The sequence below is a fragment of the Papio anubis genome, chromosome 17 (genome assembly GCF_008728515.1).
Source record: "Papio anubis isolate 15944 chromosome 17, Panubis1.0, whole genome shotgun sequence".
Classification (NCBI taxonomy): domain Eukaryota; kingdom Metazoa; phylum Chordata; class Mammalia; order Primates; family Cercopithecidae; genus Papio; species Papio anubis.
In genome coordinates this window covers 15,741,200-15,758,364 of record NC_044992.1, presented here as the reverse complement: position 1 = coordinate 15,758,364, position 17,165 = coordinate 15,741,200, and the positions used below count along the sequence as shown (strand labels likewise).

General features: G+C 40.2%; 1 protein-coding gene across 14 annotated transcripts in view; it reads left to right on the top strand.

The window, feature by feature from the left end:
* NCOR1 (nuclear receptor corepressor 1) overlaps nt 1-17,165 on the top strand; it is a 186,426-nt gene that overhangs the window by 94,244 nt on the left and 75,017 nt on the right. For all 14 annotated transcript variants that reach the window (XR_002517843.2, XM_021928189.2, XM_021928193.2 and 11 more), the window contains 4 exons: nt 1,679-1,896; nt 3,536-3,598; nt 4,984-5,123; nt 13,366-13,492. Coding sequence is in view for 13 of the 14 variants with exons in the window: in XM_021928189.2 (XP_021783881.2) it covers nt 1,679-1,896; nt 3,536-3,598; nt 4,984-5,123; nt 13,366-13,492 (548 nt within the window). In the remaining variant the exon portion in view is untranslated. The remainder of the gene's footprint in view (nt 1-1,678; nt 1,897-3,535; nt 3,599-4,983; nt 5,124-13,365; nt 13,493-17,165) is intronic.

Sequence of the window (17,165 nt, the reverse complement as noted above, 5' to 3'; positions counted from 1 at the left end):
GGCTCTAGGGGAGAGCCTTGGGAAATCCCTGTATGAAAGGATGAGAGGAGCCCGGCACAGTGGCTCACTCCCGTAATCCCAGCCAAGGTGGGAGAATCGCTTTAGCACAGGAATTCATGACCACCCTGAGCAACATGGTGACACCCTGTCTCTACAAAAAATACAAAAATTAACCAGGTATGGTGGCACGTGTCTGTAGTCCCAGCTACTCAGGAAGCTGAGGTGGGAGGCTCCCCTGAGCCCAAGAGATCGAGGCTGCAGTGAGCTGTGTTCACGCCATTGCTCTCCAGCCTGGTTGATACAGTGAGACACTTTCTCAAAAACAAAAATCAGAAACCCAAAAGAAAGGATGAGAGGAGAAAGGTCTGTCCCCAGTAGGAAAGCCAGAATAGCAGCAGGGATATTTCAAAAGCTAAGTTTAAAGTGATATAAAAAGAAGAATTAACTGCAGCGTCAGTTGTGACAGAAAGACTTGTGGGGAAAATTGAGAAGAGGTCATTTGATTTTGCCGTTTGCAAGTCATTGGTGACTTTTGAGAAAACATCTTTTAACAGGAGGCTGCAGAATAGAAGCCAGCTTTATAAGGGAATAAGTAAGTAAAGGGAAGGAGGGCTATGTAGTAACTTCAATTTAGGACTGAAGGGGAGAGAATTATTTTTGAAAAAAAAACAACATCTTCCATTAAGCAAGAATAATTAAGTCTTTGAGTATTGCCATCTATCCATTCATTTGCGAAAATGTACATTGAGTATGTTTTCTTAAATGTAACAACCATGGGAGGTAAGTAGTACAGAGAATGGTCTTCCAGTATTACATGTAGTACTGTTGCTATTAATAGGAACTACCATTTTTCTACATGCCTGAGACGATGGTTAGCACTTTATATCCTGAGGGAATTTTAGCTTGAATAATAGCCAATTGTTATTTGATGCTGACTGTGTTCCAGGCACTGTTCTGGGTACTTTATTTAACTCCTTCAGTCCTGGCAACAGTCCCATGAAATAAACTCTTTTTCTCATTGTACAGATGAGGAAACTGAGGCCCATGGAGGCGAGGCAGCTTGTCCAAGGTCATCACATGGCTAGTAAATGACAACTGTGGTACAAACCCAGGCAGCCTGGCTCCAGAGGCCGTTTCCTAAGCATTAACCATTACTGCCCAATTTGTACATAATTAGTATCAGACATGATTTAGAGTATTGAGTCTGGTTTTCTAACACAATATTGTGGATTGTTACTATAGAAAAGGCATCTAGCATGAAGATCATCTGTTTTAGCCTCTTCATTTCATGCATGAGGCAACTTAGACCAAAGGCAAATAAAACCCTAGAATTTCTGCCTTTTGGTGTAGGCTCTTGCCTCTGGATTGGAGGTCTAGGGCTTTTCTGCTGTCATTTGTTGCTTTCTCATGTAGTTCTGGTTTCTAAATCAGTAGGTTTGAAATGTGTTTAAATTTTAAGTCCATTAACATGTAAAATAGGTCTTATAAAATGTCTTAATTTTAGCTGGTCAAAACTCTTAAAAAGTATGGTATGGCAGAATTTTTTTTTTTTTTTAAAGTAACTGAGAGATTAGGTAGTTTTATTCAGTTTCTATTTAGATAATATTCAAAACTAAAACCTTCTTTGATGTATGTATACTTTTGAATCACACAAGTTTTCATTTACTTTTATGTCCAGAGAAAATACCAAGGAAAAGGACAAGATGGATGGTACAGCAGAAGAAACTGAGGAAAGAGAGCAAGCCACACCCCGGGGGCGAAAGACTGCCAACAGTCAGGGCCGCCGTAAGGGCCGGATCACCAGGTCCATGACAAACGAAGCTGCAGCTGCTAGTGCTGCAGCTGCAGCGGCCACTGAAGAGCCCCCACCACCTCTGCCACCGCCACCAGAACCCAGTGAGTGGAAGAGATTGGCATAAACAGGCCGTAATTTTGTTTGGGATTCTGTTTCACCGCTAGGATAGGGTAGGAGGGACTTTTAATATTGACAACCTAGAAATAATCCTGAAGTGTGGTCTTTAAATTTTTTTAACTTCAATATCAAAGTTTTTTGAAAAAGAACATCACCCACAGTCTTGCCACCCCAATACAGCTGTTTTTCTTTTTTATTTAGTTGTTAGCTAGTCAGCATGTTACTGTGTCTTCTGATATCTTGACTTGGTATATATCATATTTTCTAATTTCTAAGTAATTTCCATTTTTATTTTTTAATGGCTGTGTAATCTTGAGGCATGACTTCTTTAACCATTCTCTTATTTCTGAATGAGTAGGTTGTCTGTCCTCTTCCCTGCTTTTAAAATGTATATAGCACTATAATAAAAAAATCTTTATTCACATAGTATTTTGTTTACGTTAAATTATTTTTCATGGAATAAATTCCTACGCAAGGGAATACTGGATCTAATAGTTCAAGCATCTTTCTCTCTCTAAGTATTGTCTCATTAGTTTATAAAAAGGCTAGATTAATGATACAGTACCACTGTTAATGATTCAGAGGTACCAATGTTACTGTAACATGAAGTATGAAAGAAAATGCAGTTTAGGGAATGGCAAGAATGAGATAGGGGCACTAACTAGATAGGAGGAGGAAAGATAGGCTGGGGCAGGTCATGATGGGCCTTGTTTGAGATGTATTTTGCTTTGATTATGAAGTGGGGAACTTGCACAGGTTTTTAAATAGAGGAATGCTGTGATTAGATTTGTGTCTTAGAAAGATAACTGGTAGTAATTGTGGAGGTCAGGTTAGACAAAATAAAGGCTGGAGGCAGAGGGCCCGGCATATATGCAGTGGCCCAAGCAAGGAGGGGATGGATTCAGAGTTGATGCATGTCATTGGATGTGAGTGGTAAATAGGAGGCAGGATTCAAAAATTAGTCATCAGACTAAGGAGGCTATTAGTACTTTAAGTGACTGGGTGAATAGTGGTACTTATAAATTGGGAAAGGGAATGTGACAGGAGCTCATCTCAGGCCTAATGTTCTCAGGGTTTTGTTTTGTTTTGTTTTGTTTTGTTTTGTTTCTGAAGCAAAAGAGAACATACTCAGTTCATGATCCATCTTTACCCACTGGATGTCAGACACTCGGGGATGAACTAAGGGGTCTTCAGGAGTTAGGACAAGATGGAGGCTTAGAGGAGAGGAGAGGGAATTGTGCTTGGACAGGAAGGAGGAGGGTTGCTTCTTCCTTTGACACTGCAGGAGAGGAGAGGTGGAGATCACTAAGTGCGAAGCTACTGGGTGAGGTGGGACTTCTCCAAAAAAAAAAAAAAAAGCTAAAAATGTTTAAAAAATGTAGACATGGAGAGAACTTTTAAGAACATTGAAAAAGGTCGTAATATTGAAGTGTTGACTTGTTTCTTTTAGTTTGGTGGAGGAGAGGTTGATACTATCCTATCCTATTTCTGCAGTTTCTTTCACCAAATGCTTTTACATAGTCTTTTATGTCAGATAAACAGATTATATAATTATATGATTGGTTTGAATGAAGGATTTAACCTTGTTTTTCTCTGCCTGATTGGGTTCTCTCTTTATTTTAGTTTCTACAGAGCCTGTGGAGACCTCTCGATGGACAGAAGAAGAAATGGAAGTTGCTAAAAAAGGTAAATTGTAGTAGTTCTGGTTTCTGAGGTTTTTGTTTTGTTTTTTAGGGTTATTAGTAATGAGTGAGATGGAACTAATTTTTTTAAAAGGCAAACAGGACTCAGAAGTGACTTTAAGAGTTCTTTTTTGGTAGTACAGTACCCAATAAAGTACCCCCAGTGTGCCTTGTTTAAGATGCCCAGTTTTGAACGATTTAAGATTCTCTCTACAGTTTTATTTTGAATGTCATTTAATTAAAGAACAAGTAGGTCATTTTCACTTTTTTAGAGTAATTATGACTATATGCTATTGAAATTGTTTTGGAATGAATGTTGATATAAAGTCTTATGTTTCTGTTAATTAAAAGTTATATTTATAGGATGGTAAATACTTTTGTCAGTTTGCATTTGGTAAGTCATTTAATTATAAACCACTAGCAAATTGCTCTGTGATTCAGAGGAAAGAGCATGAAGTTTGTAACCAGGCCAACACAGGTTTGAGTCCTGTCTCTGCCACTTTCATAGCTTTGTGGCCTTCCTCTTACTCAGGCACTTTATGGACCTTGTGCTTTTCTGTTGTTGCTTGTTAATGTACTATAATTTGAAATTGAACTAAAATTTCTAATAGGATAAATAATTGGTAATATTGAGAAAGATTAGCTAATTTTTTGGTGGTTAAATATTTACCTTGCAGTTGTAAAGATAAATTATTGTAAATAGCTTGACATTTGAGTGACACATTTCAGATTTTTTTTGTATCTTCCCGTATATATGTATACAAATGCATAGATACATATTCTTTGCACATATGTGTGTGTTTATGTGTGTGCATATATATATATATGTAGATAGATAGATAGATTAGAGAAGTGTTAAATTGCATTGGTTTCTGTAATGCATTGTATTACCATAGGATTGTTTTTAATTGGCTAGTATTTTTCTGATGGCATTGCTTGATTGTGAATTGACTGAGGACAAATATGGATTATAAGTGGAGTCATATATATATCTTTAAATTGTGTTCATCATTTATATATGATTACCTTATTGGCTTGATATATTGTGTCCAGAGATCTAGATGTACCTAATCATTTAGTTTGCAAGTATTGGAGCTATTACAAATGTGTCTAACGTTGTCCTAGCCCTGTGGGAGATACATGGGAGGGACAAGGTTTAGCCCTTCTATTAATGAGCATGTTTTAAATTTGAGGGGGAAAAATATAGAACTGTAAATGAGTTTTGTTTCAATAAGTATTTTTATAAGTATCAAAGTATATGTAAGTAATTGAAAGCACACTTCTAGTGTCAATGGTTGTGAATACAATGATTAAGTTAATTTATTATTTCTCTTGTTTGCTTGATCAGGTGACTGTTCAATTAACATTTGGTCTGTTTTTAAAATGCAGGTCTAGTAGAACATGGTCGTAACTGGGCAGCAATTGCTAAAATGGTGGGAACGAAAAGTGAAGCTCAATGTAAAAACTTCTATTTTAACTATAAAAGGCGACACAATCTTGACAACCTCTTACAGCAGCATAAACAGAAAGTGAGTATATCAGGGGTGGTGAATCTTTTACTTATTGTTTTTTACTTAGAGTGTTGTTGTTGTTGTTTGAGATGGAGTCTCCCTCTGTCACCCAGGCTAGAGTACAGCAGTGCAATCTTGGCTCACTGTAAACTCTTCCTCCTGGGTTCAAGCAATTTCCTGCCTCAGCCTCCCGAGTAGCTGGGACTGCAGGCACCCACCACCATGCCCGGCTAATTTTTGTAGTTTTAGTAGAGACAGTGTTTCACCATGTTGGCCAGGCTGGTCTTGAACTCCAGACCTCAGGTGATCCACCTGCCTCAGCCTCCTAAAGTGCTGGGATTACAGGTGTGAGCCACTGCATCTGGCCTTGATGTTTTTTTTCTGAGCTTCAGAGATTGGTTATAAGAGAAACCTTTTTGTATCTTACATTTTTATTTACTGCACTTACATGTAAAAGGTATGCTAAATTTTTAGTACAGGCTAGCTGTTTCTCTATTTATTGCTCAAGGAGTAAAGTTTCTATTTGTATTCCTAACAGTCGAAACAAGGCCCATCGTGACCTGCCCCAACTTATCTTTCCTCCTTGGAAGTTTCTGTTTGTAGTAAAGGGAATTAAATACTCTTGAATTACTCTAGGCCGGATTTGAAAAATATAAACTTTTTGGAGGTTGAATTGAAAACTTTAGTTGGAGGTCTGTTGATAATATCGAGTGAATTGATTTGGTATATTAGACATTTTTTCAGAGAGAAGATTCCATGGTATAAATATTAAAAACCAGGGAGTATAACATTATTGGAAATTCCTTAATAAGAAAGTTCCAGTGTAGTGGTTGTCAAAGACCATAGAGCTTTTTGATGATTCCATGAGGTCACGGCTATTTTCATAAAAATATCAATCAAATGTTATTTACTTTTTTTCAGTATATGATGTTTGCATTTATGGTGTCAAAGCAGTGGTAGATAAAATTGCTGATGCCTTAGCATAAATCTTGGCAGGGAACCAAACGATGCTAGTACTCAATGTATTTTTCATCTCTGAGCATTTGCAGTTTTTTCTTAAAATGTCACTTAAGAATGTCCTTGATGATGCAGTGAAAGTTAGTTTTATTAAATCTTGCCCCTTGACTACGTCTTTTTATACTTCGTGTCATGTAATGGGAAGTAAACATAAAGTTCTTCTGCTCTATACCAGAATATGATGGTTCTCTCAAGGAAAAGCACTTTGGCAATTGTTTGAGTTCTAAGTTGCACTAGTCTCCCCTTTTTCATGGAATGTCATTTTAGATTGAAAGAATGACAGACAAACTATGTTTTCAGACTGGGATTTTGGGAGACATTTTCTTGAAAATTAATGAATGAGGCTGTCTTGCAAATAAAATAACTGATAGTATTTGTCGCCACTTTAAAATTTGGAGTTTTCAAGCAAAAAATGAGAATTTTGGAAATAAGTTTCTCTAACCATGAGCTTCACACCTTCTCATTACAGATTTTCTGATGAGATCAGTGGTAATAATAGCAAATGTGATAGTTGTTATTGTGTGATGAAATGTATCCAAATTACAAAAACTTGCTTTAACTCAGTACTTTCCAAATGGCCATTTCATGATGTTATAATGTGATTTGGTTTGACTGTGTTGCCACCCAAATCTCATCATTAATTGTAACTCTCACAATTACTGTGTGTTGTGGGAGGGACTCAGTGGGAGATAACTGAGTCATGGGGTGGGTCTTTTTCTCATGCTGTTCTCATGATAGTGAATAAGTCTCAGGAGATCTGATGGTTTTATAAAGAGGAATTTCCCCGCACAAGCTCTTTTTTTGCCTGCCCTATCCATGTGAGATGTTACTTGCTCCTCCTTGCTTTCTGCCATGATTGTGAGGCTTTCCCAGTCATGTGGAACTGTCAGCCCTTTAAGCCTCTTTTTCTTCCAAGTCTTGGATATGTCTTTATAAGCAGTGTGAAAATGGACTAATACAATAAATTGGTACCAGTAGAGTAGGGCATTGCTGAAAAGATACCTGAAAATGTGCAAGCAACTTTGAAACTGCGTAACAGGCAGAGGTTGGAACAGTTTGGAGGGCTCAGAAGAAGACAGGAAAATTTGGAAGTGTTTGGAATTTCCTAGAGACTTGTTGAATGGCTTTGACAAAAATACTGATAGTGACATGAAAATAAGGTCCAGGCTGAGGTGATATCACCTCAGATGGAAATGAGGAACTTGTTGGGAATTGGAGCAAAGGTGACTCTTCTTATGTTTTAGCAGAGACTGGCAGCATTTTGTCCCTGCCCTAGAGATTTGCAGAACTTTGAACTTGTGAGAGATGATTTAGGGTATCTGGTGGAAGACATTTCTAAGCAGCAAAGCATTCTAGAGGTGACTTGGGTGCTGTTTAAGGCATTCAGTTTTATGAGGGAAGCAGAGCATAAAAGTTTGGAAAATTTGCAGCCTAACAATGTGATAGAAAAGAAAATCCCATTTTCTGAGGAGGAATTCAAGCCCGCTTCAGAAATTTGCATAAGTAATGAGGAGCTGAATGTTAATTTCTAAGACAATGGGGAAAATTTCTTCAGAGGATGTCAGAGGTCTTTATGGCAGCCCCTTGCTTCACAGGCCTAGAGGCTAAGGAGGAAAAAATGATTTTGTGCCCTGGACCCAGGAACCCCTGCTGTTTGCAGCACAGGGACTTGGTGCTCTGCACCCCAGCCATGGCTGAAAGGGGCTAAGGTACAGCTTGGGCCGTGGCTTCAGAGGATGCAAGCCTCAAGCCTTTGCAGCTTCCATGTGGTGTTGAGCCTGTGGGTGCACCAAAGTCAAGAATTGAGGTTTGGGGACCTCTGCCTAGATTTCAGAGGATGTATGGAAATGCCTGGATGTCCAAGCAGAAGTTTGCTGCAGGGGTGGGGCTCTCATGGAGGACCTCTGCCAGGGCAGTGCAGAAGGGAAATGTAGGATCAGAGTCCCTACTAGGGCACTGCCTAATGGAGCTGTGAGAAGAGGGCCACCGTCCTCCAGAATAGTAGATTCACCTACAGTTTGCGCCCTGCGCCTGGAAAAGCCGCAGACACTCAACGCCAGCCTGTGAAAGCAGCAAGGAAGGAGGCTCTACCCTGCAAAGCCTCAGGGTCAGAGCTGCCCAAGACCATGGGAACCCACCTCTTGCATCAGCATGACCTGGATGTGAGACATGGAGTCAAAGGAGATCATTTTGGAGCTTTAAGGTTTGACTGCCCTGCTGGATTTTGGACTTGGATAGGCCCTGTAGCCCCTTTGTTTTTGCCAATTTCTCCCATTTGGAATAGCTGTATTTACCCAATACCTGTGACCCCATTGTATCTAGGACGTAACTAGCTTGCTTCTACTTTCACAGGCTCATAGGGGAAGGGACTTTCCTTGTCTCAGATGAGACTTTGGGCTATGGATTTTTGGGTTTATGCTGAAATTAGTTAAGACTTTGGAGGACTGTTGGAAGGCATGATTGATTTTGAAATGTGAAGACATGAGATGTGGGAGGGGCCAGCGGCAGAATGATATGGTTTGGCTGTGTCCCCACCCAGATCTCATCTTGAATTGTAGGTCCCACAATTCCCATGTGTTGTGGGAGGGACCCAGTGGGAGATAACTGAATCATGGGGCAGGTCTTTCTCATGCTATTTTTATGATAGTGAATAAGTCTTATGAGATCTACTGGTTTTATAAAGAGGAGTTCCCCTGCACAAGCCCCCTTTTTTTTTTCTTTTTTTGGCCTGCCACCGTCATGTAAGACGTTACTTGCTCCTCCTTGCCTTTTGCCATGATTGTGAGGCCTCCCCAGCCGTGTGGAACTGTAAGTTCATTAAATGTCTTTTACTTCCGAGTCTCAAGTATGTCTTTATCAGCAGCATGAAAATGAACTAATGCATAATGGATCATGCATTGATAAAATATTGATAATTTTTTTTAATATACCAAATGTAAGATAGCTTTTAGACTTTTTTCTTTTTTAAGATGGAGTCTCGCCCTGTCGCCCAGGCTGGAGTGCAGTGGCATGATCTCGGCTTACTGCAACCTCCGCCTCCCAGGTTCAAGCAGTTCTCCTGCCTCAGCCTCCTTAGCAGCTGGGATTACAGGCGCCCGCCACTACACCCGGCTAATTTTTGTATTTTTAGTAGAGACAGGGTTTCTCTGTGTTGGTCAGGCTGGTCTTCAGCTCCTGGCCTCAAGTGATCTACCTGTCTCGGCCTCACAAAGTACTGGGATTACAGGCGTGAGCCACCGCGCCTGGCCAGATTATAGATTTTAACAGGGTATAAAGGGTTCCTTGATATGGTATCAGATTTCATATTGTAACTAACAAATAAGAAGTGACATTTGCTTAGTTTTGGTACAATATCAAAAAATAATATTCACAAGTATCTGAAAAATCTGTTAAAATATTCTTCCCTTTTCCAACTACATATCTGTGTGAGGCTATATTGTTTTCTTATACTTCAACCAAAACATTAGATGACCTAATGTAATCCACAGATTAAATCATATGTGGAAGCACCTTGAGAATTGTGCTGTCTCTGTTAGATCAGGCATGGAAGAGATTTCCAAAAAGGGAAGGTTGTGCCACTTTTTTTGTAAGTCATTTTTTGTTTTTGGAAAATGGTTACATTTCATTAAAAAAATAAGTCGCGTGCGGTAGCTTACGCCTGTAATCCCAGCACTTTGGGAGGCTGAGGAGGGCGAATCACAAGGTCAGGAGATCGAGACCATCCTGGCTAACACAGTGAAACCTCGTCTCTACTAAAAATAAAGGAAAAAATGTTAGCCGGGCGTGGGGGTGGTCGCCTGTAGCCCCAGCCATTCAGAAGGCCAAGGCAGGAGAATGGCGTGAACCCGGGAGGTGGAGCTTGCAGTGAGCTGAGATTGCACCACTGCACTCCAGCCTGGGCGACAGAGCGAGGCTCCATCTCAAAATAAATAAATAAATAAATAAATAAATAAATAATTTATGAGTTTATATTGTTTTTAATAAGTTAAAATTTTAAAGTTTTCTTAGTTTTAGTTTCTGATATAGTAAGTGTCTATCTGGCTGTCTATGTATATTTCTCTCATAAAGAAAAGTTCTTTGGCCAGGCGCCGTGGCTCACGCCTGTAATCCCAGCACGTTGGGTGGCCGAGGCGGGCGGATCACGAGGTCAAGAGATCAAGACCATCCTGGCCAACATGGTGAAACTCTGTCTCTACTAAAAATACAAAAATTAGCTGGGTGTAGTGGTGTGCACCTTTAATCCCAGCTACTCGGGAGGCCGAAGCAGGAGAATCACTTGAACCTGGGAAGCGGAGGTTGCAGTGAGCTGAGATTGCACCACTGTACTCCAGCCTTTTTTGAGGTGTCTCAAAAAGGAAAAGAAAAAGAAAAAAGAAAAGTTCTTTGCGGCCTTTAATACTTTTTAAGAATGTTGCATCCTTAGACCAAAAAATTTGAGAATTATTAAAGTGTGATAGTAAAGCTAGTAAGATTTGAATTTATTAAGAGTATACAAGATACAACATCAACTGATTTAAAAGGGTGTGTACAAAGGGGTCTTTAGGTTAATAATAAGAATGTGAGAGTTAAAAATATGCTGTAGCAACCAAAACATGAAAAAGTCTACTGACAAGATAAAGACTTGACTTCACGAAATAACATCCAAAATGTTTTGAGACAAAGTGAAGTAAAGAATGAATCAGATGTGTATTTAAAATATAAATGTTGGCTGGGCGTGGTGACTCACGCCTGTAATCCCAGCACTTTGGGAGGCTGAGGCAGGCAGATCATGAGGTCAGGAGATTGAGACCATCCTGGCTAACATGGTGAAACTCCGTCTCTACTAAAAGTACAAAAAATTAGCCAGGTGTGGTGGCAGGCACCTGTAGTCCCAGCTACTCGGGAGGCTGAGGCAGGAGAATAGCGTGAATCCAGGAGGCGGAGCTTGCAGTGAGCCGAGATAATGCCACTGCACTCCAGCCTGGGTGACTGTGCGAGACTCCGTCTCAAAAATAAAAGTAAATAAATAAATGTATGTTATATTAGTCATAGTCCTTCTGAGAAAATTAACAGGATGTGTTTATGCATATATATAGAAAGATTGAGATTTAAGGAATTGGCTCACGCTGTTGTGGAGGGTTGGTGAGTCCAGTGTCTGATGGGGTAGGCTGGTTGATTGGAGATTCTGGGAAGAGTTGCAGTTGGACCCCAAAGCTAGTTTTCCCGGCAGAATACCTTGTTTTTATTTTTATTTTTATTTTTTTGGGATGGAGTTTTGCTCTGTCACCCAGGCTGGATTGCAGTGGCGCAATCTCGGCTCACCGCAACCTCCGCTTCCTGGGCTCAAGCGATACTCCTGCCTCAGCGTCCCGAGTAGTTGGGATTACAGACACGCACTACCATGCCCGACTAATTTTTGTATTTTTAGTAGAGACAGGGTTTCACCATGTTGGCCAGGCTGGTCTCGAACTCGTGGCCTCAAGTGATCCACCCGCCTTGGCCTCCCAATGTGCTGGGCTTACAAGTCCGAGCCACTGGGTCCAACCATGAGCCACTGCGCCTGGCCTGTGTTTCTGTATATTTGACTTTACATTAAGAATTAGTGAATACTGTCATATATTGAAGAAAATGCTTGGTGATGTAGTGGATTATTGCATGTGAACAGAGGGATGTTGTAGTAGGGTAAAACGTTGTCTCTTCCCTAGTTACTAGTGAAAGGATCAAACAGAATGGGTTAATATTAGCAAGAGAGGGACATACACTGGGCTCTGGAAAAATCCATATAATAACTTATCTGCTGGGCATGGTAGGTCACGCCTGTAATCTTAGCACTTTGGGAGGTCAAGGTGGGAGGATTGTTTAGGCCAGACGTTCCAGACCAGTCTGGGCAACACAGTAAGACCTCATATTCAAAAACAAACAAATAAATTAAAAGTAGCTATTATCTAATCCTTGAAAATTTACAGAATCTTCTGAAAGCTTTTTAGAAAGTGTAGCCAGTGTGTCTCTGGGATTCTCTTGCATTCCTACTATGAACATAGAAATATTAGCCTTGAGAATTGCAACTAATTCTGTGACTCTGATATAGAAAATGATTGTTTCTCTTGAGTTAATTAATACTTTAGGTTGGCTCCTAAATATCATCCACATGAAAATGTTGAGTAAACGTACAGGTAATTTTTAACAAGGTAGTAATGTATTTTCCTCTCCTGAGGAGTCTCACTGGGAGAGGCTGACAGCTGAAGTGAGGTGAAATGTAGGCTCTGTAAGGGGCGCAGGACAGAGGACCATCAGGGCTGGGACTTCCAGAAACCTGGGTCTGCAAACGCAGAAGATATTAAGCTTTCTATTTAGTAACATGAAGTTATAAATATAATGTAAATAGTTAATGTCTTACAGTTAAATGCGTACATACGTACTGTTATGTATATGCGACCCCAGTAGAAGAGTGAGCAATTTTGTATAAACATACTTTGCAGAAGGGAGCATACTATTTTTTAAAAAAAGGAATTAAAAAAAATTTTTTTTTTTTTTTTTTTTTGAGCAAGTCTTACTCTGTCACCCAGCCTGGAGTGCAGTGGCGTGATCACAGCTCACTGCAGCTTCAGCCTTTTGGGCTCAGATGATCTCCCTGCCTCAGTCTCTTGTGTAACTGGAACTACAGGAGAGCACCAGCACACACAGCTAATTGTTTTTTGTAGGGGCAGGTGTCTGACTTTTGTTGCCCAGGCTAGTCTCAAACTCCTGGGTTCAAGTGATCCTCCCACCTCAGTCTCCGAAAGTGCTGGGGTTATAGACATGAGCTCCTGTGCCTGGCTGAATTTGCACTTTTTTTATAGTAAAATAAATTGAGTGGTATTGGCTGGGTGTGGTGGCTAACGCCTGTAATCCCAGCACTTTGGGAGGCTGAGGCGGGTGGATCACAAGGTCAAGAGTTCAAGACCAGCCTGGCCAAGATGGTGAAAAACCCCGTCTCTGCTAAAAACGTGAAAATTAGCTGGGCCTGGTGGCGGGCGCGTGTAATCCCAACTACTCGGGAGGCTGAGGCAGAGAATTGCTTGAACCCAGGAGGTGAAGGTTGCAGTGAACTGAGATCGTGCCACTGCATTCCAGCCTGGGTGACAGCAAGACTGTCTCAAAAAAAAAAAAAAAAAAAAAAAGAAAAATAAATGGAGTGGTAAAAAGAAATAATGTTCTACATTATTTCAGAAACGAAATTTTCTTTTTAGTTATTTAAATCAAATAATACTCTTTACTCCTTTAGACTTCACGAAAACCTCGTGAAGAGCGAGATGTGTCTCAATGTGAAAGTGTCGCTTCCACTGTTTCTGCTCAGGAGGATGAAGATATTGAAGCCTCCAATGAAGAGGAAAATCCAGAAGACAGCGAAGGTATCTCCAAATTTTAAATTTAGTTGTGACATCTGCTACCCAGAATAAATAATTTTTAGTCATTTGACTGTGTAGGAGTTGCTTCATTGAGGAAACAGTGTGCCAGTGTTTTCATGGTTGTTTTCATGATGTGGAGACTTCAAACTTGAACATAATTTTTTTTTTCATTCAGTCAACTAATATGTAGCACCTAGGATGGTCCAGAAGATCTTGGAAATGGCAGTCCTGCTTCAGACATGAAGTGCCAACATCAATAAAGTACCTGTGTGTCTGTGTTGTTGCCACATTTATTTGTTCAATTAGTATAGTCGGTTATATTTCTCTTTTATTGCCTTGAGTTTGATTTATTTTCATATTTTCACAAAGATTTATATGTACTATAGTAATGTTTTTATGTAAAAAGAATTAGTGACCCAGAAGCACCAGTAGGGGAAAAAAAAAAAAACCATGAAACTTAAGGAAATTTAAGAAATCATGTCTCTTTGTCATTTAAACTAATGACAAGTTCATGAAAAGGTAAATGTTTTCTTGATTTTTTTGGTTTAAAAAAAAGATACCTAATTTATTTCAGTATACACTCTGATTAAAGTTTCTGTGTTTTTTTTTTTTTTTTTTTTTAAATTGACTGCTTCTGATGTGGGAATTTTTATAATGGTTTTAGTAGCTCTTCATATATATATTAAACATGTTCATGTTTTGTATATGCAGATAATTTTTCCATCTTATTTCCCTTTTGTTTTGCTTTTAAATTACCTTTGTTTAAACTTTGTGTAATTAGAGTTGTATATCTTTTCTTTGTAGGGTCTTTATTTTGTATAAGCTTTAAAAGTTCTACCTCCTCCAGGTTTAGTAATATTAGATTTTGTGTTTTTTTTTCCTATAGATTATTCTTGTTATCTTTTAAAGTTAAACTTGTATTGAAATGAGTTTTGGCTTTGAACAACTCCTAACCTTAAACTTGTTTTTGGGAGGGTTTGTGAAGAATGAGGTCATCTTTACAAGAGTAAAGAGAGTATTAGAGAAGGCTCACCCGAGGGTAAGGTGAGAGTGCGGTAAACAGGGAAGGTAGTTGGGTGTGTTAATGGCACTTCCAGAGAGGTTGTCAGAGTTTCTTGGTTTTAATGGGTTTCTGATGGCTAGTATTCCCTGGGGTTATAAATGTTAATAAAGCCTGGAGGTTAATAAACCTTGGGCTGCCGTAAGAAAATACCACAGATTGGGTGGCTGCAGCAACTGAAGTTAATTTTGTCATGGTTCTGGAAGCTGTACGTGCAAAGTCAAGGTGCTGGCACAGTTGCTTTCTGATGAGGACTGTCTTCCTGGCTTGCAGATAGCCAACTGCCTCCTTACTTTGTCCTTACGTGGCCTTTCCTTTGGGTGTGCACACTCCTGGTGTCTCTTCCTCATATGAAGACAACTCCTACTGGATTAGAGCCCACCATTATAACTTCATTTAACCTTAATCATCTCCTTAAAGGCTTTGCCTTCAAATACAGTTACATTGCGGGGTAGGGCTCCAACAGAAGAATTTTGGTGGGGAGGGGCACAATGCAGTCCATAACAAAGCCCAAGTCTGGTATTAATATATCTGTCTGGGCTGGGCACGGTGGCTCAAGCCTGTAATCCCAGCACTTTGGGAGGCTGAGTAGGGCGGAACATGAGGTCAGGAGATCGAGACCATCCTGGCTAACATGGTGAAGCCCTGTCTCTACTAAAACTAGAAAAAGAAGTTAGTCAGGCGTGGTGATGGGCGCCTGTAGTCCCAGCTACTCGGGAGGCTGAGGCAGGAGAATGGCGTGAACCTGGGAGGCGGAGCTTGCGGTGAGCTGAGATCACGTCACTGCACTCCAGCCTGGGCGACAGAATGAGACTTCGTCTCAAAAAAATATATATGTGTTTATATATGTATCCGTCTGATCAAGTGTAGGGTGGCACCATCACATCTGCTCAATCATCTAGAAGAGTTTCCTATTAAGAGGAAATGAATTTCCCAGTAGAATTGTAGACTCTGTGTTCCTGTTGACTTAGCTTCATTTGGAAAGTGTCAAGAAGAGAATATAAATGCAGTTCATGTGACCTATGATCTCATACTTATTCCTAATCTTAATGAGACACCACAGATGCACTGTTCATTGTGTGGCAAGGCTCTTGCCAATTGAAAAATGAAGGCAACTGCTGAAGGGAGGGTTCCTATATCTGTTTTCCTAAAACGCATCTGACTGTGTGAGTATCTTTCACGATTAGAAGAATTAAATCAGACCAGAACTTCACCAAAATTTGGATTTGCTCTTGTTCTGTTTTTCTACATCATTCTTTAAGGTTTTCTTTTTGTATTTTTCGGGGAAAAAAGATACTCATGTTTGGCTGCTGCTTGGTGAAACAGTATGCCTTGGAAACTTTCCTAGTGTTTTGTGGCTTGGAAGAAGAAAATTGGAAAAGTGGTTATGTCAAATGATATCATCTGCTGTATAACCACTAACATGTCTTCTACTAGTTTGAAGATAAATGCCTTGTTAGTTTACCCTTGGATTTGGGGCTTTCTACCACTACGTAAACAGAAATGAAGGTTAAGTTGGGCTTTTTGTTAGCTTTTCAGTGCTTTGGTAGAATCTTTCAATAATGGTAATGGCTGCCGTTTTTGTTTGTTTGTTTGTTTGTTTTGGAGACGGAGTCTTGCGCTTGTTGCCCAGGCTGGAGTGCAGTGGTGTGATCTTGGCTCACTGCAACCTCTGCTTCCGGATTCAAGCAATTCCCCTGCCTCAGCCTCCTGAGTAGCTGGGATTATAGGCGCCTGCCACCACGCCTGGCTAATTTTTGTACTTTTAGTAGAGATGGGGTTTGGCTATGTTGGCCAGGCCTCGAACTCCTGACCTCAGGTGATCCGCCCACCTTGGTCTTCCAAAGTGCTGGGATTACAGGCATGAGCCACTGCGCCCAGCCATGGCTGCCATATATTAAAACCTTACTACATGTGAGGTACTGTTCTGAGTTATTTGCTTGTCTGTCGTTTGTTTTATTTTGGAGACTTGAACTCTCATGTGAACTCCAGGCTTATACATTTGATCACCTACAGTATTTCCATTTGGATGCCTAAGAGCCATCTTATCGTTAACAGCCAGAGCAAATTCTTGTGTCTCTACCACCACAAGCTGCTTTTCCCTCTGGTCTTTCGCTATATCAATAAATTAGGTTTTCTTTAGTCTCTTTAGAATTGGATCCTTGTCTCCATTGCTCCTACCCTGCTTCCGAGGAGCCCTCATTGCAATAGCTTTTTGATTAGTCTCTTGCTTCTTTTTGTTCCATTCTTTTTTTTTTATTTTTAGAGATGAGGTCTCGCTGTGTCACCTGGGCTGGAATGCAGTGACTTGATCGTGGCTCACTGCAGCCTTGAACTCCGAGGCTCACGCAATTTTCCTACCTCATCCCCCCAAGTATCTGGGACCATAGGCATGCAGCACCACACTTGACTAATTTTTTTATTTTGTGTAGAGACAAGGTCCATTCTGTTTTTTCTTCCGCAGCAGCCTGAGTGATTCTTACAAAATGTAAATCAAATCATGTTTCTTCTCTAGTTCAAATTCTGTAATACTTTCCCATCTCAGTAAGAATAAAGACCCAAGGCCTTACTGTGATTTTTGAGGCTCTGCATGAACTGACCTTTGTACCTCTGTGA